At 41.0% G+C, this 20,066-nt stretch overlaps 1 protein-coding gene and 1 long non-coding RNA gene across 5 annotated transcripts; one reads left to right on the top strand and one right to left on the bottom strand.

The window, feature by feature from the left end:
- Positions 1-1,493: 1,493 nt before the first annotated feature.
- On the bottom strand, positions 1,494-19,463 carry LOC115217290 (ribokinase-like). 4 transcript variants are annotated; one of them, XM_029786934.2, is made up of 8 exons: positions 19,268-19,456; positions 14,110-14,242; positions 11,722-11,785; positions 10,395-10,457; positions 6,531-6,695; positions 5,095-5,186; positions 3,787-3,975; positions 1,494-1,885 (listed from the first exon to the last, which is right to left on the bottom strand). In XM_029786934.2, the coding sequence occupies exons 1-8, from the start codon at positions 19,309-19,311 to the stop codon at positions 1,709-1,711; spliced, it is 927 nt and encodes a 308-aa protein (XP_029642794.1). In that variant the 5' UTR covers positions 19,312-19,456; the 3' UTR covers positions 1,494-1,708. The 4 variants fall into 4 exon arrangements, with proteins under 4 accessions (XP_029642794.1, XP_036363207.1, XP_036363206.1 ...); XM_036507314.1 differs by lacking the exon at positions 19,268-19,456 and adding an exon at positions 15,797-15,935; XM_036507313.1 differs by lacking the exon at positions 19,268-19,456 and adding an exon at positions 15,335-15,588.
- LOC118765373 lies at positions 19,303-20,066 on the top strand. The gene is made up of 2 exons (XR_005001212.1): positions 19,303-19,474; positions 19,685-20,066. It is a non-coding gene; the product is annotated as an uncharacterized LOC118765373 (long non-coding RNA).

Raw genomic sequence — 20,066 nt, 5'->3', positions numbered from 1 at the left:
ACTTCGAGGGCCACCTCCCAGTGGTGTCGGGCGTCAATGAAGAGCCCTCGACTACAACAAGACGACCAAAGTTTTTGTTTTTTTTCCAAGGTCTGGGGTCTACCGCCCCTAAGCCATCACCTAATCACCCTTACCCGTCTTGTTGCTTAACAACAACAACAACAACAACAATAACCATTGCATAAAGCAAATTGAAAGAATGTCTAAAGGAAGGATCTTTGATCTGAAAGCACTTGACCTAACAACTAGCAAGTTAGGTCAAGTAAACTTGACCTAACAACTAGCAACAGGGACATCCACAGATTACATACCCCACCCCATAAATGTAAGACCCAGGGATCAAGGTGTAGGAAGAAAGTTAGCTTCAAGCAATCCATAGTGAATATTAAAAAAAAACAGCTTTCAGGGGACAATATTAATTTATTGAGTCGGAAGGGTATGGATTTTTTTTTGTATTGAAGAAGGATAAACTGAAAAAAGCTCTTTTCATATTTCATGGTAGGCGAACAGGGTTGCTGGGTGTGTGAATAAGACTACAAGAGTTAAGGAATGGAGCTGGTAGGATCCAGGCTACTTATGTTTCATAGCAGGCGGAACCTTGGATATGGTAAATATCCAAGTGAGGTGTATACCACAGGATACTCTTCAGGCCAAGGATATCTTGATTAAATGAAAGTTTAGATTGTCGCAAGGAGGTACATGTTTCCGCATGGAAGATTCAATTAGAATGTGTAGGGAGGAAAGTAGGTGAGGAGAATAAAAATGTAGAGAGAAATAAGGATTAGAAGAAAGAAAAAAGAAGAAAAAAATAAGGAAGCGAGAGGAAGGAGGACTTTAAGTAAGGTCATTTAATTGGCAATATTCAATAGGGCTGAGGCGGGGAGCTGGCAGAATCGTTAGCACACCGGGCGAAATGCTTAGCGGTATTTCATCTGTCTTTACATTCTGAGTACAAATTCCGCCGAGGTCGACTTTGCCTTTCATCCTTTCGGGGTCGATTAAATAAGTACCAGTTATGCACTGGGGTCGATGTAATCGACTTAACCTGTTTGTCTGTCCTTGTTTGTCCTCTCTGTGTTTAGCCCCTTATGGGTAGTAAAGAAATAGGTATTTCGTCTGCTGCTATGTTCTGAGTTCAAATTACACTGAGGTCGACTTTGCTTTTCATCCTTTCAGGGTCAATTAAATAAGTACCAGTTACACACTGGAATCGATATAATCGACTTAATCTGTTTGACCTTGTTTGTACTCACTGTGTTTAACCCCATGTGGGTAGTAAAGAAATAGGTATTTTGTCTGTCTTTACATTCTGAGTTCAAATTCTGTTAAAGTCGACTTTGCCTTTCATCCTTTCAGGGTTGATAAATTAAGTACCAGTTACGCACTGGGGTCGATCTAATCAACTGCCTTGCCCCCACCAAATTTCGGGCCTTGTGCCTAGAATAGAAAAGTATTCAATAGGGCTGTTTTGACTGTGAGTAGAGAGACAGATGTGTGTGTGAAAGTATTTCATCTTTATTATTAAAAATTGCTACATGATAACACACCCCTGTTTCAGCCATAACAAGGAAAAAAACAAAAACAGTCCTAATTTCTTAGTCAATCCATTCTCACATGATGGCCACTGGTATAAACAATATGTATTGCTTTCAGGAACATTTCTTGGTTGTAAAAATATAAACTGCGTTGTGTGATAAAGAGATTCTCTTCAGGCAAAGAGATCAGCTGACAGGGCTTCCCTGCTCGGGAAACTTGTCTGGGTCCCAGGTTTCTGGACACTGACTGAGGCTATTTTACTGGACCGACGAATCATCTCACGGAGGTCAAGGTGGGGATGGTGGGAGAGATAATATGCAAAACTGCCAATGAAAGCATCACCGGCACCCTAGAAAAAAAAAAAAAAAAGAGACTAGTAAATCAAAAGTTAAAATTTGAAAAACATGGAGAATTTGGTAAATAATTCAAAGGAATTAAGAAAATGTAACAGAATCATCATCAGAATCATCATCACCATTTAATATCCACTTTTCCACGCTTGCATGGGTCAGATGGAATTTGTTGAGACAGATAATCTACAGCTGGGTGCTCTTCCCGTTACAAACCCTCGCTTGTTTTCAAACAAGGTTTATATTTTCCCATGGCCAGACACATTTTTTCATGGAAGACTGCAAACAACATCATGTGCTCATTTACAGCCATCACAAAATGCCAAGGCAAATACACAAACACACAGGCTTCTTTCAGTTTCCATCTAACAAATCCACTTACTAGGTTTTTGGTTGATAGGAGCTGTTGTAGGAGACACTTGCCTAAAGTGCCACAGAATGGGAATGAACCCAAGACAACAGAATTGGGAAACACCATGTCCTCCCGCCCTCCCACCCTCCTCTTTTCATCAGGTGTCTTGGGGAAATTTCAAACCTGGGTTCTCATTCCTAAGGCATTTCTTGATGTTGTTGTTGGAACTTTGGGGTTAGTAGCCCACGCTCCTAACCACTACGCCATATGCCCATGGGCATAATAATAATAATAATAATAATGATAATGATAATAATAATAATAATAACAACAACAACAACATTGAAAAATACCTTCGGAATGAGAACCCAGGTGCTCATTCCTAAATTTCCCCAAGGTACCTGATGAAGGCTGGAAGGTATATCAGCCAAAATGTTGTGTTAACCACAAACAAGATGAGGACAAATATCCGTCAAATGTAAATAATGGAGTATCCTTTATATTGGAAATCTTTATGGTTGTATGCTTCTGAGGAGGGCTGTTTCTTTCAAATTGATGTAATGTTTTCATTGATTGATTAAATGGAGCCACTTGAAACTGCTGCAATGCATTGACACCTGGACATCCTCGTTACTTATTTGCTTTTTATTCACCTAACTTTGAGCTGTGTGGACCTTACTGGACTAACTTGGTGCCTCAACTTAAGTACCTAATTCAACTGAATCATGCCAGTGCCGCCTGAGTGGCTCCTGTGCCATGGGCACGTAATAGGCACCATATGAGTGTGGTCAATGCCAATACCTCCTGACTAGCCCTCGTGCCAGTGGCACATACAAGCACCCACTACTCTCGGAGTGGTTGGCATTAGGAAGGGCATCCATCTGTAGAAACTTTGCCAGATCAGATTGGCGCCTGGTGCAACCTTCTGGCTTGCCAGTCCTCAGTCATACCATCCAACCTATGCCAGCATGGAAAGCAGACATTAAACGATGATGATGATGATGTACATATCTTTATATATAAAATTGAAGTTATGTGTGTGAGACTGTCTCCTCCGATTTAGATTCCTAACTACTCCCACATTTTTTGGTGCAGTTTAACCAAAAGCAGGTATCTTATAGTCTTTCATATCAAGCCCTTCTGGGTATTAGCGCACGTCTACGATGAGTCTACGATTTAAAAATAAATTTACCATCATTTTTCTGCATTTTCAATGATTTTTGCTCGGGTTATATAAGGGAAGTAACTCTCTAAAAATGCTTATATAGTTATGTCCCTTACAAACCCGAGCAACGCCGGGCGATACTGCTAGTATATATATGTATACTGAAGACCTGTGTACTTGTGTGCAGTAGTTTACAAAGGACCATGTGTAGAATGTTGCATTTCAATATATCTACTGCATGTATTATGCCTGCATTACAGTAGGTATATAGTGACACTCCACTGGCACAGATCGTTGGTTCACACAACACACAAACATACAAGGACACACACAAAGCTTGACCATTAATGGACTTGAATGGAAGTTTTCTGAGCTATACTTACGGTACTGTCCACAGCTGTGACCACAGAGGAAGGCACATGGGTCACTTCTGAGGTCCCTTTGCTGCCATAGACAGAACCAAGGGCACCAAGCGTGATTATGACGTTGGAACAGCCTCGTTCCAAGAATAATGGCACGGCTGCTTTGGCATCATCCACGGACTTAATGGGTCTGTTAACGAGTAGTTCAGCCTGTTTGATGAAGAAGTCAGAGTATATGAGAGAGAGGGAGAGGGGGAGAGAGAAGGAAACAGATAGAGGGAGAGAGGGAAAGAGAGAGAGAAAGAGATTACTAAGTAAAACAGAGTTTAATCTCCTAAGACATTTATTCTTTTCTACTCTAGGCACAAGAGAGGCCTGAAAGTTTGGGGGAAGGGGCTACTCAATTAGATCGACCGCAGTATGCAACTGGTACTTAATTTATCGACCCCGAAAGGATGAAAGGCAAAGTCGACCTCGGCGGAATTTGAACTCAGAACAATGTAAAGACATGAAATACCGCAAAGCATTTCGCCCGTCGTGCTAACGTTTCTGCCAGCTCGCTGCCTTTCCTATGACACTTATGAATAAGTCTTAATACTTGAGAAAAAAAATCTACTTTGATGGGAAAAACCTGACAAAAGTGAAAAGCATTGTCAAGTTGTTTGCCTTTTCTCCTTTTGGGGTCACTAAATTAAATACCAACGAAACATTGGGTGGGGTGGGGGGTCGATGTAAATGACTATCCTCCTCCTCTAAATTTCAGACCTTGTGCCTATAGTAGAAAGGATTATTATAATAATAATAATAATAATAATATTATTATTATTATTAATTAAGATGGCAAGCTGGCAGAATCGTTAGCATGCTGGATGAAATGCTTAGTGGTATTTCGCCTGTCCACTACATTCTGAGTTCAAATTCTGACGAAATTGACTGTGCCTCTTATACATTTCGGGTTAATAAAATAAGTACCAGTTGAAAACCGGGGTCAATGTAATCAACTCACCTCCTCCCCCAAAACTGCTGCCCTTGTGGAAAAACTTGAAACCATAATTATTATTATTATTATAGTTGTTGTTGCTGTTATTATTATTATTATTATTATTATTATTATTATCATTATTATTATTATTATTATTATTATTATTATTATCATTATCATTATTATTATTATTATTATTAATATTATTATTATTATTAATATTATTATTAATATTATTATTATTATTATTATTATTAATATTATTATTATTATTATTAATATTAATATTATTATTATTATTATTAATATTATTATTATTATTATTACATAGTTTATTTGTTATTTACCTCAGTTTCATTAGGACAAAAATAATCAGCCAATTTGTAGAAGTCTGGGTCCAGTTGGGGTCGAGCAGGGGCTGGATTGAGGACAGTTGTCACTGCAAAATTGGTGAAAGGGGTCATTTTAGAAACAACAAGGCAGTGGTGATGGTGGCGTCAGTTAAGGGGGGAACACCATGCTGTGTAGGTACATGTGTGTGTGTGTGTTTGGACAGGCAAGTATGTGTTGAGGACATATAGTTGTGTGTGTGTGTGTGTGTGTTGAGGATATATAGTTGTGTGTGTGTGTGTGTGTGTTGAGGATATATAGCTGTGTGTGTGTGTGTGTGTGTGTGTTGAGGATATATAGTTGTGTGTGTGTGTGTGTGTTGAGGATATATAGTTGTGCGTGCGTGTGTGTGTGTGTAATGATATGCATAAGATCTGGTCATCAAATCTAAGTAGAGATTTCAAACTTAAAATCTTCAAAGCCACAGTCGAACCAATTCTATTATATGGCTCAGAAACCTGGATGTTATCAAAGAAGCTTGACAGGTGGTTGGATGGAACTTACACTCGCCTCCTTATGAGAACTCAAAATCTCTCGTGGAAGCGTCATCCAACCAAAGTACAAATATATGGGAAACTACCACCTGTATCATCTCTTGTGAAAGGTAGCAGAGTCCAGTTTGCTGGACATTGTTGTAGAGCTGAAAACGAGGCAATTTCTACTCTTCTCATCTGGAAGCCATCTGCTCGCAAAACCAGAGGGCGTACACTCTCCTACCCTGATGTAATCTCCAGGGATACAGGCATCCAGCAACAGGACCTCCGTAATGCCATGATGGACCGTGAAGTCTGGCGTAACATAGTAAATTCCATTGTCTCGACCACGGTCGAACAATGATGACGATGTGTGCGTGTGTGTGTGTTATTTTACACATGTACATATGTATGCATTTCAGTTAGTGTATATATGTACCTGCAAGTGTTTGTGTGTGTTTGTGTGTGTGGTGTAGATGTGCAGTTGCATATCTGAAAATACATGTGTGTGACATGTGACATTTGATCATCATCACCATCATCTTCTTCTTCTTCTTAGATGTCTACATTCATGTAGACATCTGACTCTCACTCTCTCTTACTTTATATAGATAACTCAATGTCTCTCTCTTGATGTTGGCCAGGCGTGAGCAACCTTTTTTCAATGTGTGAGCCACATGAGATACGACTCATCATCAGGTGGACCACACAACTAAAAAAAAAATCATTTATCCTCAGATGTGCCACTCAGAAAGTGCCATGGGCTGCAGTTTTCCCAAGACTGATGTAGACATTTGATTCTTTCATGCTCTCTCTCTCTCTCAGTAGTGATGGTCATGGCGACCATGATGGCAGTGGAGGAGGAGGAGGAAGAAGGAGGAGGAGGAGGAGAAGAAGAAGAAGAATGCACCATGCCTCACCTTTCTGTCTCTTGGCCATCTGGAGAGCCTTTAAGGTTGTTTTTGTTGGTGTTTCCAGTTGGGTAAGAAGAACCTTACTGGTGCCGATGACATCCATGCTTGCCTCCACATCCTCCCCAGTTAACTTCTCATTAGCTCCAGACACAATGACAATATTATTCTGACCTGAACGACAAAAAAATACGAAAAAATAGAGAAAGAAATCAAAATAAATAAGGATAACAAAAAAATACTTTATCTAAAACAAAATATGGGGATGTCATGATGATGATGATGATGACCACGACGATGATGATGATGATGATCATGACGACGGTCGTCGTCGTCGTCACCATCATCATCATTAACATGTATCTTGCCACCTAACCATCTTCTCCACTCCCAGAAACTGACATCAAAGCTGCTCCAGCTGTGGCTTTGCCATTTCAATACCTGAGAGAGAGTTCATTTGTTTCAAAACCTGTTAATCAGGGCTGCAGAGATTGCAGGTGTGTATGGCATGGAAGGAATCACAAATGGGACACCCAGGTGTTGTATAAAGTTGTACAATCCATGGAGGGAGCCTCTGTGTAGCCACTGAAGTTGCTAGAAATAGCAGCTGAATCTTGTGTATCAGGTCAGGGAGCATGTGCCTCTGCAGTGCATTGCTGCATTCACCCTTCATTGGTATGTTCCTGGGTCCTTCCAGGTGACCTGTTGAGCAGAGTCCCAGGTAGTTTCAACCTCCACGAGATACCTCCTCATCTGCTGTGACCATGTGGCATGAGGTTGATGAACACAAGCTGTCAACCCAACCGGGTCCCCAATGAAGAAAGAACAGGGTAAGCAGGGACCAACTCAGAAAACTCACACAGCATGGCCAAATAGCCTGAACTGGAACTTGCAAATCATGCAAGGATCTGGACTGAAATTGTTAGAGATGGCACCCCAGTGTCCCTCCAGTCACACACTACAGACTGAAAACCAGATGAAGCTCAGAACATTCTTAACCGACATGGAAGAGGCTGATATCACATTCTCTGGATGCAGAGAAAACTGCAGTCGACGGAGACCAGTGACAGCAGCTTGCTGCCTGATGTGCTGAAGGGCAAAAGAGGTAAAATGAGAGCGATACAGTGACAATAATCTGTGTGACAAACTCACAGCTTTAGCATGGACTCTGATTGAAGCTATATTATCATCTGATGGATTAAAATTTGAAGATGGGACTGCAATGTTGCCATGTCAGTCACCTCAAAGATGTAAAGAGATCTACTGCCTCACTTCACAAACACACACACACTATTTCCTTTTGCTCACACAGACACACATGGATTGAAGCTGTATCACTAGGGCCTGTCATGACATTTGCTCACTGTAATCAAAATTGTGTCTCTAAAACATATCTTTTTTTTTTATTATTGCGAAATCGATCAAAAAATCAATGGAAACTGTAGTTGTGATACCAGTGCCGGTGGCACGTAAAAAGCACCAACCGATCGTGGCATTTGCCAGCCTCACCTGGCACCTGTGCTGTTGGCACGTAAAAAAGCACCCACTACACTCACGGAGTGGTTGGTATTAGGAAGGGCATCAAGCTGTAGAAACACTGCCAGATCTGACTGGAGCCTGGTGCAGCCTCCTGGCTTCCCAGACCCCAGTCGAATCGTCCAACCCATGCTAGCATGGAAAGCGGACGTTAAACGATGATGATGATAATGATGTATGTTAGTTAGTTAGTTAGTTAGTTAGTTAATTTGGCTCAAAAGCAAATAGCAAGGCCATGTAGGGGGACATGGAGTTAAGTACAGGGTGGTGTTCATGTAAAGAGTTCAGGCCACTTGAGGTCCAGGGAGGCTTTGAACAAAGCGGTCGTCGGCATCTTCACCATCTCGTCTGGCAGCTTGTTCCACGGATCCACAACCCGGACGGAGAAAGCTCCTCTCCTTCGATTGAGATGAAATCGTCGCAGGTAGAGCTTTTCGGAATGACCCCGCAGCCGACGCTCCGGAGCAGGAGTGAAGAACAGCTCTTTCGAGAGGTTACACTTCCGCTTATGATGTTGTGGGCGAGAATGAGATCACCACAGCGGCGGCGTTTTTCAAGAGAACAAAGGTCGAGCGTCCTCAGCCTTTCTTCGTAGGACAAATTTTTGAGACCATGAACCATGCGGGTAGCCAGCCTCTGGACTCTTTCGAGGTGCTGTATGTCTTTGAGGAGATAAGGAGAAGAGGCTTGAATCCCATACTCCAATATGGGTCTCACCAGCGTGACATAGAGTGGCAGGAATATGGCTGCTGTGAGCATTCCGAATGACCGTCGAATCAAAAACAGAATTCCGCGCGCTTTGTTGGCAGCATGGACGCACTGGGCCGAAGGCGAAAAGGAGGAATCCACCAAGATACCCAGGTCCTTTACCTGATCGGTCCTCTCCAGCAGCAGACGACCCGGCTCGAAATCAAGTTGAGTTGCAGGAGTAGAGCCAACAGGCAGATGACAGCATTTTGACACGTTCAGACACAGGTCCCAATCGTTAGACCACTTCCAAATTTGGTGGAGGCATCGACGAAGATCCTCTATACTACCGCGAGGAGCGACCAGTTTGATATCGTCGGCAAATAGAAGGGTGTGTTGCGTGAGGTCGTCGGGCAAGTCATTTATGAAGACTAAGAACAACAAGGGCCCAAGCACTGAACCTTGAGGCACGCCACTGCTCGCACTGGAGACGTTGGACCGCGAACCATTAACTTGAACTTGGAAGGAGCGATCTGAGAGGAAGGCACCAACCCATCGTACAATATCCGGATGGAAACTATATGCTTGAAGCTTGACAAGTAGTAGGCGGTGGTTTACCGAGTCAAAAGCTTTGGCAAAGTCCAATAAAACGATGTCAACAGCATCACTATCATCGAGGATGCGCGTCACCAATTCTTCCATTACTAGTAAGTTGGTCAAGCATGATCTCTTCGGCATGAAGCCGTGTTGGGAATCAGTGATCGAGGCTGTGTTTAGGAGATGGAGCATCATACTTTTCTTAAGGATGGTTTCGAACATCTTGCTGATTATTGATGTAAGGGAAACCGGTCGGTAGTTAAGCGGGTCTTCGCGGCTCCCTTTCTTGAAAATTGGGCAGATTATCGCTGTTCTCCAGTCTGCAGGTATAACACCCGTCGCCAATGACATATTGAATAGTCGTGTTAAGGGCTCGCAGATGACCGGAGCCAACGCTTTGATAACCCGTGGGTGTATGCCGTCAGGGCCGTGACCCTTGTTGACATCGAGGCCTTGAATAACACGTTTGACTTCGTCCCGCGTGATGATCAATCGAAGCATTGGAGGTACCGATCTATCAAATGGAGGGGGTTCACGACCATCATCTTGTTTGAAAATAGTTGAAAAAGCCTCGGCAAATAATTGACTCTGTTGATAAGGGTCCTCAATCGATACGCCTGTTGAGTCTACCAACGTTGCAATCTGGTTGTTCAAGCGGGAATTCTGCTGGACATGGGCAAAGAAGGTTTTTGGATTGCTACTGGCATTTGCCGCGATTTTGTATTCATAACTGAAGCGTTCTTTCTTTTCAATTTTCACGGCTCGGTCTCGTTGAGTTTTGTACACCTCAAAAGCTGCAGTCGAATCCAGATTTTTGAATTCAGCCCAAGCAATATCTCTGAGTCGACGTTCTCGTTTAACCTTCTTCGTCACCCAGGGCTTGTGTTTCTTCCTCTTGGGAAGTCCAACGGGAACTGCCTGGTCAGTCAAACAGATCAAAACCACTAAGACATCCGAAACTTCATTTACAATGACTGAAGTTACGTCACTTAAGACACATCATATCCTTTATTTACTATGATCAAAGTTATGACGACTAAGATACATCCTTACCTTTATCATTGACTGTGATGGACGCTATACCAGTGTTTGATTGTTCCGTCACTTTGACATGATCTGAAATGAGAGAAATATCGAGACTCTAACAACACAGTTTTCATCACCACCAGCAAACTTCCCCCGCTTTCCCTTCTTCTTCTTCACAATCACCGCCGCCGCCACCACCTTCATTTTACACCCTTTTCTTCCTGTGACACGAAGTAGACAGGTCATCTCAATCCAAGTCAGTTTTTATCCAGAGTTACTCCCCCTCATCCGTAACTGGATTAATAACTCTGTCCTCTTATTCCATATTCAGTATGGGCCCAATAACTGGATGCCCTTTCTAACACCAGCCCCTTTACAGTGGTTAATGAATGCAGTTTAGGTCATCATGTCATGTACTGGCCTTTGTTGAATCCCATGTGTCTAACACCTGTGGACATGCTTACAAAATCAAAAAAACAATACAACAGCCATGACTTTCAGAAACATATTTTTACATTCAGAATTGCTGTAGCATGGAATTAAACTACGTGCATCAGTCGTCACCTGTTGGGACCCTACATCCTTCAAAACTTCCATGCTGATGTTGGAGCATTTACATCCCCGTAACTTAGCGGTTTGGTAAAAAGAGACTGAAAGAATAAGTACTAGGTTTACAAAGAATAAGTCCTGGGGTCAGTTTGTTTGATTAAAGTTGGTGCTCCAGTATGGCCACGACAGTACCAAAAGTACCCCCGATCCCCAACCATCTTCTTTTTAATGACCCTTTCATCGTTCACTTCCTGTGCATTATTCCCTGTACTCTTTGTGCCCTTTTGGTTACCTTTTCTGATGAGTTTTAGAGTACCAAAGCACTGTACACAATAAGTTTATTATTATTTATTATTAGAAACTGTTCTGCACACCCTAGTCCAGTACCTGAGTATTGACCTGTGGGTTTATGTCAAACACCTGCTGTCGTGTGTAGGATGGGTCTGGCTATCAGCCGAATCCATTGTGAAGATTTCCCCACCACCCTATTTTGGCTGGGAGGGGCAGGCAGTTTTTATTTGTCTAGTGGCTGTAGCGAAAGAGGTAGTATGGAGGAAAGAGTTTGAAAGAGTTAAAGACAGGTATTTCCTTCTGTGGCAAAAACCCTCCTCAACTTTTTCAAGTTTCACTTGAAAAGGAAGTTGAGGGTGGAGGTCATGCTTCACCACCTCAACCCATATCTTTGTGGGTTCTTCACCTACATATACAGAGTTTAATATTGTTTAAATATGGAGAAAATGAGTGTGTGTGTGTGTGATGGCAGCAACAGGTGTAATAATGTGTGAATAAGTAAAAGTGATCATACCTGTATTAATTGAATATTTGTGGAAAAGGTCCAGATAGTTGGTCCCATACTGGTCTGTACCAACCTGAGAAGGGTAGAAAAGTTTACAAATTTCAGTATTACAGGATATTAATGAGAGAGTATGGGTGGGGTGGGGGTTAGTATTAGGGGATGGTGTGTGGAATGATATGGACAAATAATTCACAAAAAAGGGACAGAATGGTCATGGCTGGGAATGCCTTTGGTCATAGATGCTGCTTGAACAGGACTGTTGTCGGGGTTAAACAACCCTAACAACAGTACACACATGATGATGATGAGGATGTGTGTACGGCTGTTGGGGTTGTTTATACCAAAATAACATACACGTATTTACATACAATTTATTAACATACTGTTACACACACACACACACACACACACACATATATACACACACACACACACATATATACACACACACACAGAAACAACAACTGATGCACACACAGACATACACATAGTAAAAACCAATCTCAGCACATACACACCACGACCACAACCACAACAACAACAAACAAATACACTCACCCATTATTTGACTGTCAATCAAGCCATGACCTTTCCAACTTCCTGTCTGTGATATAATATCCAAAATTATTTCATCATCTGATGGATTAAAATTTGAAAATAGGACTGCAATGTTGCCATGTCAGTCACCTCGAGGATGTAGACAGATCTACTGCCTCACTTCACACACACACACATACACACACACACACAAATAAACTACATTCATGACTATCTCCTTTTGCTCACATGCACACGCTGCACTGTTCTCTCTTGTCAAACAATACCCTCTTTTTTCCCTTCCATTTTTCCACCCTGTGGGATCCTAATCAAACCCTGTTTCCTTTCTCTTTCAAAAATAGCTTTTCTTCCTCTCCTGTCAAAGGCCTACTGTCCAAAATGTCACACACACCCAGACTCCCTTACTCCACTCTCTCTCTCTCTCTCTCTTTCTCAGGATAAAACTAATAACCATAAAACCTTGTACTTGTGTTTGTTATTTCATTCTTCTTTTCTTTTATTCCTGAGCCTTTTTCACCAAGAAGCAACTCTCATACTCTCTTTCTTTTACTTGTTTCAGTTATTTGACTGTGGCCATGCTGGAGCCCACCTTTAGTCGAGCAAATTGACCCCAGGACTTATTCTTTGTAACCCTAGTACTTATTCTATCGGTCTCTTTTGCCGAACCGCTAAGTTACGGGAACGTAAACACACCAGCATCGGTTGTCAAACAATGCTGGGGGGATAAACACAGACACACAAACATATACACACACATACATATATATGACGGGCTTCTTTCAGTTTCCATCTACCAAATCCACTCACAAGGCTTTGGTCGGCTCGAGGCTATACTAAAAGACACTTGCCCAAGGTGTCACATGGTGGGACTGAACCTGAAACCATGTTGTTGGTAAGCAAGCTACTTACCACACAACCACACCTGCGCCTACTCTAAGTCCATCTTACCGATTCCCACTGTAACCTCCACTAGACTCTAAAGACATACAAGAATAGACTGGACAGCAAAGAGCATACAACACGTCCAGACTGACACACTGCACCCCCCTATGATTCACTTTGACATATTGAAATGTGGACTGTGGTCTTTGGCTTGAGGGAGTCTTGATGTAACTGGAAAAAAAAAAAACACCTGTGTGTTGTACCTGGTCTAGGTCTGTTCAGTTTGGCTCACAGGTTTTTTAATTAACTTTTGGAACTTCGTATTCTGGTGGAATGTTCCTTGCAGAATATGTTTTACTTTGAACATTTTTGACAAAATTGAGTTTTCTCTTCAATTACTATCACAAACAGCTGTGGCTTTCTTCAACTGAATACATGTCGTTGATTGGTTGAAATTACCCAAATAAGACAACTTTAACACAAAATAACTTCTAAAATACCAAATTTTGTCAAAAATGTTCAAAGTAAACTGTGTTCTGTGTGAAACATTTCACCAGTTTACGAAGTTTCAAACTGTTTAGTTAAAAAAAAATGAATTTAAAAGTCTGAGCCAAACTGAACAGAGATCCCCTGGTCCTTCAGCATATTAGCTCTGCATCAGAGGTGCTTCCTCACAGCTGTTCTGTGGCTACATAATGGTTTCAAATTTTGGCACAAGGCCAGCAATTTCGGGGGAGGGGTAAATCACTGGTGCTTATTTCATTGATCCTGAAAGGATGAAAGGCAAAGTCAACCCCCAGGGGAATTTGAAGTGAGTATGTAGCAAGTAATTTGAACGTGAGTATGTAGCAAGTAAAAAGAGTTTGGGAACCACAGTGCCCCAGGACACACTCTGCCTGACTCAAACATACATTCTGAAATCAAACAACATCAAAAGAAAAGTGAATATTTATTTACCCTGCCAACCATTGCTGTTTTGGCTCCTAACAAGCTCGCCATCACACATTGGTTGGCACCTTTACCTCCAAAACCTTGTTGGAACTTACTGCCATGGACCGTCTCACCTGGTTTTGGGAATTCTGGACAATAGCTGTGGAAGAGAATTTAACAATCACTAAACAACAATGTATTATAGTATTTGTACTATGGAATAATATACACAGTAAATCAAAACCTATTTAATTCCAAGATTAAAACAAAAAATTATTTTATATTAGACTTTGCTAATAAATAATAATAATAAAACATTGTGTACAGTGCTCAGGTGCACTACAACTCATCTAAAGTGTATGTATAGTACATAGGGTAATGTACAAGCGTCAGGAAAGGAACAGTGCATGAGTCATGACATACACATATGTGTATGAGTATGGAAGGGGGACAATCAGGTGTAGTTTCAGCGGATTTCGGAAAGCATGAGGGCCTTAAAGGATGCAGTGTCATGGCAGTCAACAACTGATGCAGGTAGTTTGTTCCATGCTTCAGCAACTCTGGGCGTGAAAAATGTTTCCGAAAGTCATGGGAGCTGTGCTGTTTTCTGACTCTGTAGGCATGTCCACGTGTGTTGGACACATGGAGATCAAAAAGAAAAATGTTGAAAAAAATGGTGATTTTAACTCACAGAATTCAATTATTAAACATTCATAATTGGAATGAATAAATAAAAGTTGAATATTAAGTATTTATGGAATTGTGATTTACTGTCGGGTGACTTTTGGCCAGCCCTGTATATGTGTGTGTGTGTGTGGTGTGTGTGTACATGAAGTATCACATAAGAGCGTCCATGAGGTGCCGTATAAAAGCACTGATGTGGTGCCATGGAAAGTATCCAGCAGACCACTTCAAAGTGGTTGACATGTTAGGAAGGGCCTCCAGCCATAGAAACCATGCCAAAACAGATAAGTGGAGCTAGGTGCAGGTCTCCAAATTCCCACCTCTGGTCAAATCATCCAACCCATGCCAGCAAGGACAACGGACGTTAAATGATGATGATGGTGATGTCTAATTTGTCAAATGGTTGCAGGTAAAGGTTCAGGCCCTCGCAGGTTGTATAGGGAGTGCTGGAGAAGATTCACGTGTACAGGACCTGCTCAAGGAGAGACCATTGCTAGATTCAAATGGTACTGGTTCTGTCTATTAATTTTGATCCCATTTGGTTGACATCATTTTCATTTGCATCAACCTCCAATTCCTTCCCATTCTTGAATTCCTTGGTTTTGCCCATTTCCCTTATTCCACACAACCCACAATGAAGGTCCCCACAGTTTGTTACGTGCATTATTTCCTCTTCTGAAGTGAATTTTGCTTTTGTTAAGGGTCTTTTAAGGTTTGGTACCCGTCTGTGGTCCTTGATAATTTGTTATTAATTGAGTCATTAGTACATTGCACAATATGCTAAATGGTATTTCTTCAGGAACTTTATGCTTTGAGTTCAGATCCTGCTGAGGTTAACTTTGCCATTCATTCTTATAAGGTTGATGAAATAATTACCAGTTGAGCTGTGGGGTTGATGAAATTGGCTAACCCCCTAAAAAATATCATAGGCTTTGTCTCAAAATGTAAAACCATTATTATTATTATTACCAAGAAGAATTAGAAGAATATTGGACAAAATGCCTTATGGTATTTACTATTGACCATTTACCATTTGATTTTCAATCCCTCCACTTGCAACTTTGCCTGTCATCAGATTTTGCTGCTATTTCTAGCAGATTGACTGACTACATCATTAGTCTGTGTGTGTGGCTTTGTATGATAAAGAGTAGAAGAGTAATCCGATGCTGTGACGGTTGTCCTTTTCTGTACGAGTGTGTGTGTGTGTGAGGGAGAGAGAGAGAGAGATAGAGAGAGAGAGAGAGAGAGAAGAGAGAGAGAGAGAGAGAGAGAGAAAAGTTTAGGGACTTCATGATATAATTTTTATCACCACCAAAGCCACCACCACAAGTTTCCTTGAGTTTTGTTATTTTGGCTCTAATCATTGTAGTTAACTATCCTAATTACTGCTGTTAATTATATAATAATCAACACACACACACACACACACACATTGTAAGGAACTCAATAAACAAGTTTGCTTAATCACTGCCTCCCCTCCAATCTTTAACGAGACAGCTATGTACCTAATCACCAGAGGTAAAGAGCATGACCACCTATTGTCTTTTATTAATGGTGGTGGAACCGGTGAGTGTAGTGATGATGGTGGAGGTGGTGGTGGTAATGGTAGTGTTGTAGCAGCAGTGTGATAGTAGTGGTGGGGACAGGGGTGGTGCGATGGTGTTGGAGATTTGATATTGGAAGTGGTGGAGATTGATTGATTGAGAGAGGGAGGTTGTCGGCATGGTAACAGTTGTGTGATGGCAGAAGTGGTAGTAATTGTGGTTGATGGTGTTGGAATTGCTGTAGTGGTTGATGTTGTAGTACTGTCAGATGGTGAACAAGATGTCTTTTTCAGACTGAGCTGAGTAGAACATCACTCACTCATTTTCCCAGCCCAGCTGTCAGAAAAGCAGAAATGCCAGATTTCGATTGTTCCAAATATGTTGAAAGGATTGGCAAGTTGTGTGCAGAATTTACCAGCAGATTTGCTGCTTTCAGGAAATGTGAATCTGAGTTCAAAGCTGTTTTCTCAGCCATTTCCCTTGGCACCTGAGGACGGTCCCGAATGGTGTCAAATGGAGCTGATAGATTTGCAGTCTGATATGGACTCGAGAAGAACATACGATAGCAATGGCTTGGTAACTTTCTACAAAAATTATATATATTTCTTTATTGCCCACAAGGGGCTAAACATAGAGGGGACAAACAAGGACAGACAAAGGGATTAAGTCGATTACATCGACCCCAGTGCGAAACTGGTACTTTATTTATCGACCCCGAAAGGATGAAAGGTAAAGTCGACCTCGGCGGAATTTGAACTCAGAACGTAACGACAGACGAAATACCGCTAAGCATTTCGCCCGGCGCTAACGAGCCTGCCAACGCCGCCTTTCTACAAAAATTATATACGTGGAAAGCATCCAAATTTGAAGCAACAAGCTAGGAAAATGACATCCTTTTTTGGCAGCACATACTGTTGTGAGCAGTTCTTCTCAAGAATGAAATTTACTAGAAACAGATACCAAAGTCAGCTCACAGACGAACATCCGACCAGTCAGCTTTGAGTTGCCATTACATCAATCAAAGTGAACATTGGTGAATTGTGCAAAAACACAAAATACCAAATTTCACATTAATAAAACTAAATAATTGTTGTTGACACACTACAGCAGTAATTGTATTCACTTCAATAGACGTCATTGATAGGTTGAAATTGCCGAAATGCAAGAAATTAAACAACAAACAGTCGTTTACAAGATTATATATTTCTGATGGTAACTGGCCCTAATTGTTGTTCCAATATTCGAAAGTGGGGCAATGGGGCAATCTTTCGATTGCCGAAAGGGACCCACCAATGAAAAATGTTGCACACCCCTGCTTTTTACTATTAATATATAATTTTGATCAATTAAACTGCACGTCTGTCGTGCAGAGGGCGTCACCAAGTAATCCCCCCCCCCAATTCCTCTCAACATAACTTTTTAAGTCAATCCTCACCGCCGTGATATGCAGAGGTGCTTCGGTTTAATGGTATCAGCGTTCACTAAAACAATACCGTCGTTCTAAGATAACTGGAATAATAGAATAAGATATAGAGATCTCACAAAATAAACATAAACTAGACTCAGTGCCGCCTTAACTGGTTCTGATATATGCATGTTGGTAAATAAATTCTATAGGGTCCAGTGCATTAATTTACCCGGGAGCCCATAATGCTTCTGAGATGGTTCTGACCAGACTAACAATAAAATGTAAACAGGAACTAGAATAACAGAGTACAGTATAAATAGGAACAGGAATAATAGAATATAAACTGGAGCCAGAATAACATAAAATTTCAACAAACTGGAATAATAAAAGTACAAAAACGGAATAAACAGAATCTGGAATAATAGAATACTGCCATTACTTCAAGTCTATCCTGTGTGTGTGAATTAAAACATTTATGAGGACAATATTGTTTATAATATCAGAGGCTTAGCATGCGGGACATGCTAAACATAGCAGTCAAAATGACGAAACCAAAAGCTTTCATTTAAACACAAAAGTGATAGCGGGATTTTTATTCATTTGCCAACTTTGTGGGAAAGTGAAAACTTGTGGTTTGGTCATTTTGACTGCTATGTTTAGCATGTCCCGGTACTGCTTGTCAGTACCCTTAATTATATACAGGCAGTCTTGTAACTAAATCCGAAAGATCACCATATATATATATATATAAAAATAATTTTAAAATGAGGGTGAGAAATTAGATATTAATTTAATTAACATAGATTTCACGCCAGTGGTCTAACATATAAAAAAAAAAAAAACTGAAGGTTCAGTAAAATTGTATTATATACATATTAGAGGAAAACCACTATGTGGACACCCTTATGCTAGAAATAGATCCGCTATGGTCTTACCACTAAATTTTTCTTGAGAACATTTCTTAGTGGTAAGACCATAGCGGATCTATTTCTAGCAAAAGGGTGTCCACATAGTGGTTTCATTTTAATATGTATATATATTATGCGTATATGTGTTATGTATATATAAACAAGTAGTTGTTAACACGCGGTCGGTATCGAAACAAGGAATCCTGCGAGTAATTCCTCGCGCTGTTAGGTCGATATGTGCATATTTAAAATAATTACAGGATTAAATATACGCAGTAATTTTCAAGTGATAATATTGCTTGCGTTGCATGATACAAAAATTCCGTTCGTTTCGGTTTCAGTTTTATGGCCTTAAGAACATCCGCCCGCGCACAGAACTTGGTTTAATTACTGATGCAGTGAGAACGTAGAATAAACTGCAATAATAAAACAAATTAATAAATAATAATCCTTTCTACGAGAGGCACAAGGCCTGGAATTTTGGTGGAGGGGGCTAGTCGATTACATCGACTTATTTTATCAACCCCGAAAGAGACGAAAGGCAAAATCGACCTCGGCGGGATTTGAACTCAGATTCTACCGGTTCGCATTATTATTATTATTATTATTGTCGATACTGCTGATGATGATATTGTCCTTACCAGAAAAAATCTGTCATAAAACTTCCAACAACAACGACATCCATGCTCAGTCAGTTGGGTTGTTTTGTGAAAGTAAAAGCGAGTCCGTTAACGCCCCGCCCACCGAAGCAGATAATGGGAGAACTTTGGTTTGTCGCTTACATCACTGATTACTCGTTGTGTCACACGCAGACAAAATGACCTTCTTTTCACTGCCAATCAGTTTGTGTGTTTAAATAAGGCGAGGAACTGGCAGAACCGTTGGCACGACGGGCGAAATGCGTAGCCGTATTTCGTCTGCCGTTACGTTCTGAGTTCAAATACGCCGAGGTCGACAAATTAAGTACCAGTTACGCACTGGGTTGATGTAATCGACTTAATCCGTTTGTCGGTCCCCTCTATGTTTAGCCCCTTGTGGGTAATAAAGAAACAGATCAGTTTTTTTTTTTTCCTTCTAATTTCAACCCAGGACGATCTTGCTATTAGCATCTGTTCAAACTGTTCAACCATTTCGGGTATTCTCACCCAAGTTGACTCTGGAAACTCCCGCACGCACTCTGACCCTTATTTATTTTTTTACCGACACGATGTTGCTCACCACTGGCCATCATCATTATCATCGTTTAACGTCACTTTTCCATGTTTGCATGAGTTGGGACAGAATTTACGAAAGCGCATTTTTTACGGCCGGATATCTTTCCTATCGCCAACCCTCACCTGTTTCCAAATAAGTTGATATTTGCTCCATGGCAAGACATATTTTTGCGGAATACTGGAAATGAACGACACTGCTTGTATGACAGTGACGATCGTTTACATC

Source organism: Octopus sinensis, linkage group LG11, assembly GCF_006345805.1.
Source record: "Octopus sinensis linkage group LG11, ASM634580v1, whole genome shotgun sequence".
Classification (NCBI taxonomy): Eukaryota; Metazoa; Mollusca; class Cephalopoda; order Octopoda; family Octopodidae; genus Octopus; species Octopus sinensis.
The sequence above is the reverse complement of the archived record's forward strand: the minus strand, read 5'-3'. Positions and strand labels throughout refer to the sequence as shown.